General features: G+C 38.6%; 1 protein-coding gene across 1 annotated transcript in view; it reads right to left on the reverse strand.

The window, feature by feature from the left end:
* The window catches only part of LOC138852974 (uncharacterized), a 225,844-nt gene extending 212,417 nt beyond the window's left edge, over positions 1 to 13,427 (reverse strand). The window contains exons 1-2 of the mRNA XM_070086858.1: positions 13,411 to 13,427; positions 8,490 to 13,318 (exon numbers count right to left, since the gene is read on the reverse strand). Coding sequence (XP_069942959.1) covers positions 8,490 to 13,318; positions 13,411 to 13,427 — 4,846 coding nt within the window. The remainder of the gene's footprint in view (positions 1 to 8,489; positions 13,319 to 13,410) is intronic.
* Between the last annotated feature and the right edge of the window lie 200 nt (positions 13,428 to 13,627).

The raw sequence follows: 13,627 nt of genomic DNA on the forward strand, positions 1-13,627 counted from the left end.
CTACAGACGTGGCAGAGCGACTTTATGGGGACATGAAATTCATTAAGGTGAAGTTTTTGCCTCCTAATACCACTCCTCTCCTGCAGCCCATGGACCAGCAGGTTATTGCAAACTTCAAAAAACTGTACACAAAAGCTCTGTTTGAAAGGTGCTTTGTAGTGACCTCAGAAACTCAACTGACTCTTAAGAGAGTTTTGGAGAGAGCACTTTAATATCCTCAATTGTGTAAACCTTATAGGTAAGGCTTGGGAGGGAGTGACTAAGAAGACCTTGAACTCTGCTTGGAAGAAACTATGGCCAGAATATGTAGACAAAAGGGATTTTGAAGGGTTTGAGGCTAACCCTGAGAGGATTATGCCAGTTGAGGAATCCATTGTGGCATTGGGAAAGTCCTTGGGGTTGGAGGTTAGTGGGGAGGATGTGGAAGAGTTGGTGGAGGAGGACAATGAAGAACTAACCACTGATGAGCTGATAGATCAACTTCAAGAGCAAGAGGCCAGACCTGAGGAAACTGGTTCAGAGGAGGGGAGAGAGAAATTTAAGAAGTTGCCTACTACAAAGATTAAGGAAATCTGTGCAAAGTGGCTTGAAGTGCAAACCTTCATGGATGAAAATCACCCTCACACAGCTATTGCAAGCCGTGTTGGCAACCTGTACACTGACAATGTTGTGAAACACTTTAGGGAAGTCATAAAGGAACGAGAGGTACAGGCCACTATGGACAGATATGTTGTGCGAAAGAAGTCCAGTGACTCTGAAGCTGGTCCTAGTGGCATTAAAAGAAGAAGGGAAGTAACCCCAGAAAAGGACTCGACACCTCAAGTCTTAATGGAAGGGGATTCCCCTTCTAAACACTAACACTCTCTCTCCCCTCCTCCCATCCCATCAATCATCACCAGATCTTCAATAAAAGTAAGTGTCATGTAATTGTGCATGCCTTTTTCAGTTTGTGTGTATTAAAATTAACATTTCATGTGGTAAATTTTTTTTTTTTCATACTTTTGGGTGTCTTGCACAGATTAATTTGATTTCCATTATTTCTTATGGGGAAAATTCATTCGCATACCGATCATTTCGCATAACAATGAGCCCTCTTGCACGGATTAAAATCGCTATGCGGGGGTCCACTGTATATATATATATATATATATATATATATATATATATATATATATATATATATATATATATATATATATATATATATATATATATATATATATATATATATATATATATATATAATATATACATTATCACTGTTTTTACTGGTCCAAAATACTGTTACTAACAACCATAATAACCTCAACAACTACATCTGTAATATCTACAATACAACATCCACACCACAACAACCACAACCACAAGTTTTCCAGCAATCACAGCAACTACATTCACAAACACAACAAACAACTGCAGTCACAACCACAGCAACCACACAAACATAACTGCAACCACAACAGCCACAGCAACTAAAACCATGGCAATCACAACAGCCACAGCATCTAAAACCATGGCAATCACAACATCCACAGCAACTAAAACAGCCATAACCTCAGCAACCACAACAGCTACAACAACTAACACAATCATAACTTCAACAACCACAGTAACCTCAGTCAGAACTACAGCAACCACAACAACCAGACCAACTACAATAACCATAACCACCTCTTCAATAAAAAGAACCACAACCTCAATAAAAAGAACTACAACCACCATAGTAATCAAAGCAACCACAACCACAAATGTACCAACCACAATAATTACACCAACCATAATAACCATAACTACAATAACCACAATCCGAAATGCCCCAGCATGATAATGGCTTTCTTTGTACTTAGCAAATCAAAATAGTAATTACACACTGTAACCTTTACAAAGAAATAAAATCATTAGTATTCATTATAAAATCAATATTCATTATAACCCCAAGAACCACACCAAGAACAACAACCACAATAACTACAGCAGCCTCAACCTCACAGCCACAACAACAATCACAACAACCACAATACTCACAACAACATTCTTCTATTATTTCACACTGTCTTTTCTATTTATCTAAACTACTACACAAATAATAATAATAATAATAATAATAATAATAAAACCATTATTTTTTTTTTAACAAGTCGGCTGTCTCCCACAGAGGCAGGGTGACCCAAAAAGAAAGAAAATCCCCAAAAAAGAAAATATTTTCATCATCATTCAACACTTTCACCTCACTCACACATAATCACTGTTTTTGCAGAGGTGCTCAGAATACAGTAAGGCCCCGCTTTATGGCGTTTTGCCTTATGGCGTTCCACTAATATGGCGATGTCAAATTATGACCAAAATTTGATATACAGCAAGCGGTCTTTCAAATACAGCGCCCCCCCCCACCCGGTTCGTTTACATTTTCCGTGACCACATCTATTATGTCAGGAAACTTTCCAAAATTTCAAGTGTTTTAAAGTTACTGCATATTTTATATGTACTCTGATAATTATACTTATGTGTACCTGTACCTAAATATACTTACACACTGTGCTGGTGTGCAGGTACACATTAAAATCGCTAAGTCTCTCTCTACTCATGACGCCAATACTACTTAATAACAATCACTCTTGGGCACACTAAATGTCTTATTTTACATCAATATAGGCATTTTCATTAATACATCTATGATATTTTCCTCAAAATTATATATGAAACCCATTACATAGCATATAAACATGATACATACACTCACAGAATAAAAACTGATGTAAATATGAGATTTGTTTACAAAGCAGCTGTGTAGGTAGTGTCGGAAGAATTATGTTTTCTCTAGTCAAACACTGGGGGGTAACTGTAGAAAAATATTCTTTTTGTATGCCTTTACTCTATATATAGCAATTCATGACCCTTGTGGGTTTAGTGCTTTTTATTAATAATAATAATAATAATAATAATATTATTATTAATATTATTATTATCATTATTAATAATATATTATTATTATTATTATTATTATTATTATTATTATTATTATTATTATTATTATTATTCACTCTAAAAATGGTGTGTTGCTGTTTGTTTATTCTGAACTAACTTGTACAACTTGTACACAATGTAAGAGTACAGTGGTCCCTCGTTGTTCGTAATTAATCCGTTCCTGGAGCCGTTACTATAAACGAAATTTACGATTTACGAATCAATTTTCCCCCTAAGAAATAATGTAAATACAATTAATCCGTTCCTGACACCCAGAAGTATTAAAACAAAAAAAATTCTTAACATGAAATATACATGTAGTACATAAACAATACAATGGGAAATGATGAATGAAACATTAACAGCATAACACTTACCTTTATTAGAGATTCTTCTTAGTGTACGGGAGACTGGAGGAGGAGAGAGAGAGTGAATTGTTTATAGTTTGGAAGGGGAATCTCCTTCCATCAACACCTCAGGTACCATTTGCTTTTCTGGGGTTGCTTCTCTTCTCTGTTTCTTAATGCCACTAGGACCACCTTGAGAGTCACTGGAGTCCTGTCTCACAAAATAACTGTGGAGAGAGCTCTGCTTCTGGCGTCTCTTTAACACTTCCCTAAAATGGCCCAAGACTTTGTCACTGTACATGTTGCCAACCTGGCTTGCAACAACCTTGTTAGGGTGATGTTTCTCCATAAAGCTTTCCATTTTACCCCACATAGTAAAAGTCTCTTTAATTTCTGAAGAAGGCACCTTCTTCCATCTCTCTTCCTCCTCCTCTGCACCAAGATTCTGAGCTGCGATGTGTTGCTCTTCCTGCTGAAGCTGTTGCAGCTCCTCAGTGGTGAGCTCTTCATTGTGGTCTTCCACCAATTCATCCACATCCTCCAAACTCACATCCAACCCCATGGAACTCCCCAGTGCCACAATTGATTTTACAACAGACATAGGCTCATTAGGGTCAGTCCCAAATCCTTCAAAATCCCTTTTGTCGACACAATCTGGCCACAATTTTCTCCAGGCAGAGTTCAAAGTCCTGGTAGTCACTCCCTCCCAAGCCATACCTATAAGGGTTATGCAGTGGAGGATGCTGAAGTGTTCTCTCCAAAATTCCCTTAGGGTCAAGCGAGTGTCTGTGGTCACAGTCAAGCACCTGTGAAACATTGCTTTTGTGTAGAGTTTTTTAAAGTTTGCAATAACCTGCTGGTCCATGGGTTGGAGGAGAGGAGTGGTATTTGGGGGCAAGAACTTTACTGTGATGAACCCAAACTCCTCGAAAATTAGGTCATCCAAGTTTGGAGGATGAGCAGGTGCATTGTCCATTACCAGCACGCACTTGAGATCCAATTTCTTTTCCAGGAGATACTCCTTCACACTAGGGCCAAACACTTCATTGAACCACTCGACGAAAATTTCCCTCGTGACCCATGCCTTACTATTAGATTTCCAAAACACACACAATTTACTCTTCATAACATTGTTTTTCCTGAACACTCTGGGATTTTCAGAATGGAACACTAGTAATGGCTTCACTTTGAAATCACCACTAGCATTAGCACAGAACATTAGCGTCAGCCTGTCTTTCATAGGCTTGTGTCCTGGCCTTTGCTGGCCTTAAATTCACTCACATCATCACTATTTGCAGGCAATTTATTTACCAAATCTTCATGCAACTGCCTAGCCTTTTCACAAATAAACGAAGTCATAAGAGTATCTCCTGCTAATTGTTTCTCATTTATCCACACCAATAATAACTTCTCAACCTCTTCCAGTACTGGTGATCTCATTTTTGTCAGCATAGTTACTCCCTTTGCAACAACCGCATCCTTTATTTCATTTTTCTTGGCCACTGTGGAACATAAGGTTGTGTAGGGTTTCTTATACATCCTGGACAGTTCGGCCACACTTGTACCACTTTCATATTGTTCAATGATGGTTTTCTTAAATTCAATCATATTTCTCACCTTCTTTACCACAGGCTTGGCACTAGGAGCTTTCTTTGGAGCCATGGTAGCTTATTTAGTACAGTGGACCCCCGGTTAACGATATTTTTTCACTCAAGAAGTATGTTCAGGTGCCAGTACTGACCGAATTTGTTCCCATAAGGAATATTGTGAAGTAGATTAGTCCATTTCAGACCCCTAAACATACACGTACAAACGCACTTACATAAATACACTTACATAATTGGTCGCATTCGGAGGTGATCGTTATGCGGGGGTCCACTGTACTTGCAAGCACTAAAATAAATGGAATATTATGAAATATTTCACTGGAGCACGTGAGGGGACCTTCGCTCACTGGTAAACAATGCCAGACTGGCTGCCGCCCTGGCTCATGCCGTGGGTACGCATCCCAGACGAACTATGACTCGCGAGTCAACCTATGAAAAGTGAGTCCATGTTTATACGAAAATACCCCTATGATTGGCGAATTTTACGATTGCAGGGAACTACGAAAAACGAGGGACCACTGTATTTGTATTGTGAGGTAATTATTATTAAAATAAAAAAATATTGAGGTAAATGTTTTAAAAACTCTTACAAATGGACGTGAATGAACTAAAAGTAGACACATATTAATATGCATTTATTTCGCCTGACCAAGTGATCATCCACTACCTGTTCAGTTTGTGTTCTTACATTGTCTCAATTCTGTATCTCGTTCTCTCTCTCGTTTACTTTTCGTTAACTAGTTGGCTCTCACTGACGATTGCGTCTAAGGTTAGCTGTAATAAAAAGAGAAGTCGTAAGCCTCTTGCTTTAAGTGCCAAGTTAGAGGATGATGGTGTGCCATTCTGATTTTATTCAATAAACACCCTGCCACTCACCTCTCACACATTAATATTAATATTTTAAGGTAAGTAATAAGTGTACTCTGTGCATATCATACCTTTTATTGTGTTTTTAATGCCTATTTATATTGTTAACTTAACGTAAGTTAGTGTAAACTTGTTGTCTGGCATTTATTGCAATTTTATGTGTGCTCTGATAATAATACTTGTGGAGCTGTGTGGTAGCCGGGTGGAGGGACAACATTACGTTTTCTCTGCTCAGCCATCAGAGAAAACGTTTATGAATCTGCGTTTGGCTCAGCCACTCCCTCACTCCGCTTTTGTTTACAATTTTCGGCATGAATTATTCATTACTTCTACCTTTGTTTATGATGGCATCTAAAGGTAGTTGTTAGAAATGATTAAATTCAGTGAACAAGGCATGTCGGTGTTAATAATATGGCTCTGGGCCACAGTATAGGTAGCCGGTAGGTGTAGCCCAGGCGGGCTACACCTACCGTCTACCTACACTGACTTTCTACAAATAAATACTACTCACCTCTCTTCCTATATTAAGACTACACATATTTTAAGGTAAATAATGAGTGTACTGTATGTGTATTTTACCTCTCTGGGATGTTTTAAATATCGTATATTAAGTATGAGACAGGGAGCCAGTGCTACCTACACCTGGGTATCTGCACCTGACTTCCTACAAATAAGTACTACTCACCTTTCTCCCTACATGAAGATTACAAATACTTTAAGACAAGTAATGAATTTATTGTGAATGTATTTTACTGTGTGTGTTTTTAATGTCTAGTTCTATTACTAACTTAATATAATTTAGTGTAAACTTGTTGTCTGGCATTTATATGCATTTATAAATGGAAAAAAATGGCGTTCTGCCTTCCGGCGATGTCTGCTTTCCGGCGACAGCCTGGAACCTAACCCGCCGTATAAGTGGGGCCCTACTGTACAACAGTTTAGAAGTATATATGTATAAAGTTACACAACATATCCCTCCAAACTGCCAATATCCCAAACTCCTCCTTTAAAGTGCAGGCATTGTACTTCCCATTTCCAGGACTCAAGTCCGGCTATATAAAATAACCGGTTTCCCTGAATCCCTTCACTAAATAATACCCTGCTCACACTCCAACAGCTCACCAGGTCCCAAACACCATTTGTCTCCATTCACTCCTATCTAACACGCTCACGCACGCTTGCTGGAAGTCAAAGCCCCTCGCCCACAAAACCTCCTGTACCCCCTCCCTCCAACCTTTTCGAGGACGACCCCTACCCCGCCTTCCTTCCCCTACAGATTCATATGCTCTCCATGTCATTCTACTTTGATCCATTCTCTCTAAATGACCAAACCACCTCAACAACCCCTCTTCAGCCCTCTGACTAATACTTTTATTAACTCCACACCTTCTCCTAATTTCCACACTCCGAATTTTCTGCATAATATTTACACCACACATTGCCCTTAGACAGGACATCTCCATTGCCTCCAACCACCTCCTCGCTGCAGCATTTAAAACCCAAGCTTCACACCCATATAAGAGTGTTGGTACTACTATACTTTCATACATTCCCTTCTTTGCCTCCATAGATAACATTTTTTGCCTCCACATATACCTCAATGCACAACTCGCCTTTTTTCCTTCATCAATTTTATGATTAACCTCATCCTTCATAAATCCATCCGCTGACATGTCAATTCCCAAATATCTGAAAACCTTCACTTCTTCCATACTCCTCCTCCCCAATTTGATATCCAATTTTTCTTTAAATCATTTGATACCCTCATCGCCTTACTCTTTTCTATGTTCACTTTCAACTTTCTGCCTTTACACACACTCCCAAATTCATCCACTAATCTATGCTATTTTTCTTTAGAATCTCCCATAGGCACAGTATCATCAGCAAAAAGTAACTGTGTCACTTCCCATTTTGTATTTAATTCTCCATACTTTAATCCCACCCCTCTCCCGAACACCCTAGCATTTACCGCTTTTACAACCCCATCTATAAATATATTAAACAACCATGGTGACATTACACATCCCTGTCTAAGACCTACTTTCACAGGGAAGTAGTCTCCCTTATTATTATTATTATTATTATTATTATTATTATTATTATTATTATTATTATTATTAACATATCACACATTCTTATTTTCCTACTGATACAAGCTAGTGCAGTTAAAAGTAGCTAAGAAAAAATGAGTGTAATTCTATATTGCAGTAGTTATAGTTTCCCTGCTTAGTAAAATGAAGATATGACTTTGCTGTCAAATGTTGTTACTCACTTTCCTAAAGTGAAGGTAATTTGTGCTGGTTATTATCAAATTACATGTACCACTTTATGTACAGGCAGGCCTCACTTTACAGCACTTCACATTACAGCATTTTCCTGATACAGCAGTTTTCAACTATACCCATTCTTCTTTTATTTAGACTTCCTTCAATAAATATATTCATCACTCACTATAAGCTAAGGATAAAATTAATGTGTGTTTTGTACATGAATTTTTTAGGCTTAGCTATATTGCTCACTTAATATATGACAATGTAAACATGCTATCAGGCTTTTATATGCATTTGCATGTGAAAAAATGTTATGATTCATTTAGAGTGATTTTTGCTTCACAGCAGTAACCCAGAACCTAACCTGCTGTACAAGTGGGGCCCTCCTGTACAGAGGTACTTATATACTATGAGATATATTAAGGTTCACTTACATATGTATTCATCATCATCAGGAACTTGGTGCTCAGCATAGTGCTTGCGTTTGTGAGCGCGGCCTGGGTTCCTCCTCACACAGGTGCTGGCAGACAACTGCTTGTGTTTTTTAGTTGCATGTTCTTCAGAGTGTGAGCATGACAGTCTTGACCTCTCAATTGCATGTTTCCTTTTCAGATCCTTAATTTGTACTAGGTTACTTATATCACTCCGTGGGGGCACTTGCTTTGATGATGTCTTAGTTGCAGAATTTAGTCGTACTTGTGATCTACATAAGCTGCTGGACTCAACTGGAACATTGTCTTCACATAACAATGAAGGACAAACATTCTCCTTGTCATCCTGTGAAGTAATTTTCCTTTTTTTTACACTCCTTGAAGGAAGAGTGATAATATTTTCTAAGTCAAACTTTACAGACTGTTCTGGATTATCAGTTATGACTTTATTTTCATTTTCAAAACCTGAGCATTTTACAGCCTTCTGCCATTTGAGTAACTTGTTTCCACTGGTAAATAAATTTCTAACTTTTTGTGGCCTATGTGTTTGTCTTATTCCAGTCGAGTCATTTTCATTTATCCGAGTACTATTATTAGTACTGATGTGGGTAGTTAAACTACTTATTCCAGAAGTTGTAAATAATGCATCAGAATCTATGAGCAAAGATTCTCCATGTATATCTCCAGCACGTGTACCTCCAGCACGTGTACTTCCAGCACGTGTACCTCCAGCACGTGTACCTCCAGCACATGTACCAGTAAATGTACCTCCAGCAGGTGTACCTCCAGCACGTGTACCTCCAGCACGTGTACTTCCAGCACATGTACTTCCAGCACATGTACCTCCAGCACATGTACCAGTAAATGTACCTCCAGCACATGTACCAGTAAATGTACCTCCAGCAGGTGTACCTCCAGCACGTGTACCTCCAGCATGTGTACCTCCAGCACGTGTACTTCCAGCAGGTGTACCTCCAGCACGTGTACCTCCAGCACATGGACCAGTAAATGTACCTCCAGCACATGTACCAGTAAATGTACCTCCAGCAGGTGTACCTCCAGCACGTGTACCTCCAGCACGTGTACTTCCAGCAGGTGTACCTCCAGCATGTGTACCTCCAGCACATGGACCAGTAAATGTACCTCCAGCAGGCGTACCTCCAGCAGATGTACCTCCAGCACATGTACCAATAAGTGTACCTCCAGCAGGTGTACCTCCAGCACATGTACCAGTAAGTGTACCTCCAGCAGGTGTACCTCCAGCACATGTACCAGTAAGTGTACCTCCAGCACATGTACCAGTAAGTGTACCTCCAGCAGGTGTACCTCCAGCATGTGAACTATTTGTTACATTCAAGTAAGTGCTGTCATTATTTTCAATATTGTGTTCATGATCTGGTTGAATATTTTTCAGCACATTGTCTACCTGATGTTGTTCATCATTTTTCAGCACATTGTCTTCCTGATGTGGTCCATCATTTGTCAGCACATTGTCTACCTGATGTGGTTCATCATTTGTCAGCACATTGTCTACCTGATGTGGTTCATCATTTGTCAGCACATTGTCTTCCTGATGTTGTTCGTCATTTGTCAGCACATTGTCTTCCTGATGTTGTTCGTCATTTGTCAGCACATTGTCTTCCTGATGTGGTCCATCATTTGTCAGCACATTGTCTTCCTGATGTGGTCCATCATTTGTCAGCACATTGTCTTCCTGATGTTGTTCATCATTTGTCAGAACATTGTGTTCATGATGCTGTTCATCATTTGTCAGCACATTGTGTTCATGAAGTTCATAATTTGTCAGGACAGTGTGTTCATAATCTAATTCATTTGTCAGAACATTGTGTTCACGATGTGGTTCATCATTTGTCAGAACATTGTGTTCACGATGTGGTTCATCATTTGTCAGAACATTGTGTTCACGATGTGGTTCATCATTTGTCGCATTATACTCATGTAGGTCATCAACTGTCAGAACATTATGCTCATGTGGTTCATTATTTGTCAGCACACTGTGTTCACAATATGGATCATCATATGTTAGAGGAACATGTTGAACATTTGTCAGGGCAGTCCATTCAGAATGTGGTTCATCATATGTTAGAGGAACATGTTCAACATTTGTCAAGGCAGTCCATTCATGATGTGGTTTATCATATGTTAGAGGAACATGTTCAACGTTTGTCAGGGTAGTCCATTCATGATGTGGTTCATCATATGTTAGAGGAACATGTTCAACATTTGTCAAGGCAGTCCATTCATGATGTGGTTTATCATATGTTAGAGGAACATGTTCAACGTTTGTCAAGGTAGTCCATTCATGATGTGGTTCATCATATGTTAGAGGAACATGTTCAACGTTTGTCAGGGTAGTCCATTCATGATGTGGTTCATCATATGTTAGAGGAACATGTTCAACGTTTGTCAAGGTAGTCCATTCATGATGTGGTTCATCATATGTTAGAGGAACATGTTCAACGTTTGTCAGGGTAGTCCATTCATGATGTGGTTCATCATATGTTAGAGGAACATGTTCAACGTTTGTCAGGGTAGTCCATTCATGATGTGGTTCATCATATGTTAGAGGAACATGTTCAACGTTTGTCAGGGTAGTCCATTCATGATGTGGTTCATCATATGTTAGAGGAACATGTTCAACGTTTGTCAAGGTAGTCCATTCATGATGTGGTTCATCATATGTTAGAGGAACATGTTCAACGTTTGCCAGGGTAGTCCATTCATGATGTGGTTCATCATATGTTAGAGGAACATGTTCAACGTTTGTCAGGGTAGTCCATTCATGATGTGGTTCATCATATGTTAGAGGAACATGTTCAACGTTTGTCAGGGTAGTCCATTCATGATGTGGTTCATCATATGTTAGAGGAACATGTTCAACGTTTGTCAGGGTAGTCCATTCATGATGTGGTTCATCATATGTTAGAGGAACATGTTCAACGTTTGTCAAGGTAGTCCATTCATGATGTGGTTCATCATATGTTAGAGGAACATGTTCAACATTTGTCAAGGTAGTCCATTCATGATGTGGTTCATCATATGTTAGAGGAACATGTTCACCATTTGTCAAGGTAGTCCATTCATGATGTGGTTCATCATATGTTAGAGGAACATGTTCACCATTTGTCAAGGTAGTCCATTCATGATGTGGTTCATCATATGTTAGAGGAACATGTTCAACATTTGTCAAGGTAGTCCATTCATGATGTGGTTCATCATATGTTAGAGGAACATGTTCAACATTTGTCAAGGTAGTCCATTCATGATGTGGTTCATCATATGTTAGAGGAACATGTTCAACGTTTGTCAATGTAGTCCATTCATGATGTGGTTCATATGTTAAAGTATTTTTTTTATAGTATGATTCATAATTTGTCAGAACATTGCAATGATGATGTGGTTCATCATATGTTAGACCATGAGCAACATTTGTCAGTGCAGTATATTTATCATATGATTCATTGTATGTTGGAGGAACATGTTCAACACTTGTCAGGGCAGTCCATTCATGATGTGGTTCATCATATGCTAGTGGAACATGTTCAACATTTTTCACAGCAGTCCAGTCATGATGTGGTTCATATGTTAGAGTATGTGCAATATTTATTAGTGCAGTATATTTATCACATGATTCATCATATGCTACAGCATGAGAAATATTTGTCAGTGCAGTATATTTATCATATGATTCATAGTATGATAGAGGAATGTGTTCAATATTTGTCAGACCAGTCCATTCATGATGTGGTTCATCATTTGTTAAAGCAATTTTCTCATAGAATAATTCATCATTTTTCAGCACCTTGTGTTCATGATGTGATGCATCATTTGTCAAAGCACTATGGTCATGATGTGATGCATCATTTGTCAAAGCACTATGATCATGATGTGATGCATCATTTGTCAAAGCACTATGATCATGATGTGATGCATCATTTGTCAAAGCACTATGATCATGATGTGATGCATCATTTGTCAAAGCACTATGGTCATGATGTGATGCATCATTTGTCAAAGCACTATGATCATGATGTGATGCATCATTTGTCAAAGCACTATGGTCATGATGTGATGCATCATTTGTCAAAGCACTATGATCATGATGTGATGCATCATTTGTCAAAGCACTATGGTCATGATGTGATGCATCATTTGTCAAAGCACTATGGCCATGATGTGATGCATCATTTGTCAAAGCACTATGGCCATGATGTGATGCATCATTTGTCAAAGCACTATGGTCATGATGTGATGCATCATTTGTCAAAGCACTATGATCATGATGTGATGCATCATTTGTCAAAGCACTATGATCATGATGTGATGCATCATTTGTCAAAGCACTATGTTCATGATGTGATGCATCATTTGTCAAAGCACTATGATCATGATGTGATGCATCATTTGTCAAAGCACTATGATCATGATGTGATGCATCATTTGTCAAAGCACTATGGCCATGATGTGATGCATCATTTGTCAAAGCACTATGGTCATGATGTGATGCATCATTTGTCAAAGCACTATGATCATGATGTGATGCATCATTTGTCAAAGCACTATGTTCATGATGTGATGCATCATTTGTCAAAGCACTATGGTCATGATGTGATGCATCATTTGTCAAAGCACTATGGCCATGATGTGATGCATCATTTGTCAAAGCACTATGGTCATGATGTGATGCATCATTTGTCAAAGCACTATGGTCATGATGTGATGCATCATTTGTCAAAGCACTATGGTCATGATGTGATGCATCATTTGTCAAAGCACTATGGTCATGATGTGATGCATCATTTGCCAAAGCACTATGTTCATGATGTGATGCATCATTTGTCAAAGCATGATGTGATGCATCATTTGTCAAAGCACTATGTTCATGATGTGATGCATCATTTGCCAAAGCACTATGTTCATGATGTGATACATCATTTGCCAAAGCATGATGTGATGCATCATTTGTCAAAGCACTATGTTCATGATGTGATGCATCGTTTGTCAAAGCACTATGTTCATGATGTGATGCATCATTTGTCAGAATATTGTGCTCATGATGTGGTCCATCATTTGTCATAATATTGTGCTCATGATGTGGTCCATCGTTTGTCAGAACACTG

The sequence above is a fragment of the Cherax quadricarinatus genome, chromosome 20, assembly GCF_038502225.1.
Source record: "Cherax quadricarinatus isolate ZL_2023a chromosome 20, ASM3850222v1, whole genome shotgun sequence".
Lineage (NCBI taxonomy): Eukaryota > Metazoa > Arthropoda > Malacostraca > Decapoda > Parastacidae > Cherax > Cherax quadricarinatus.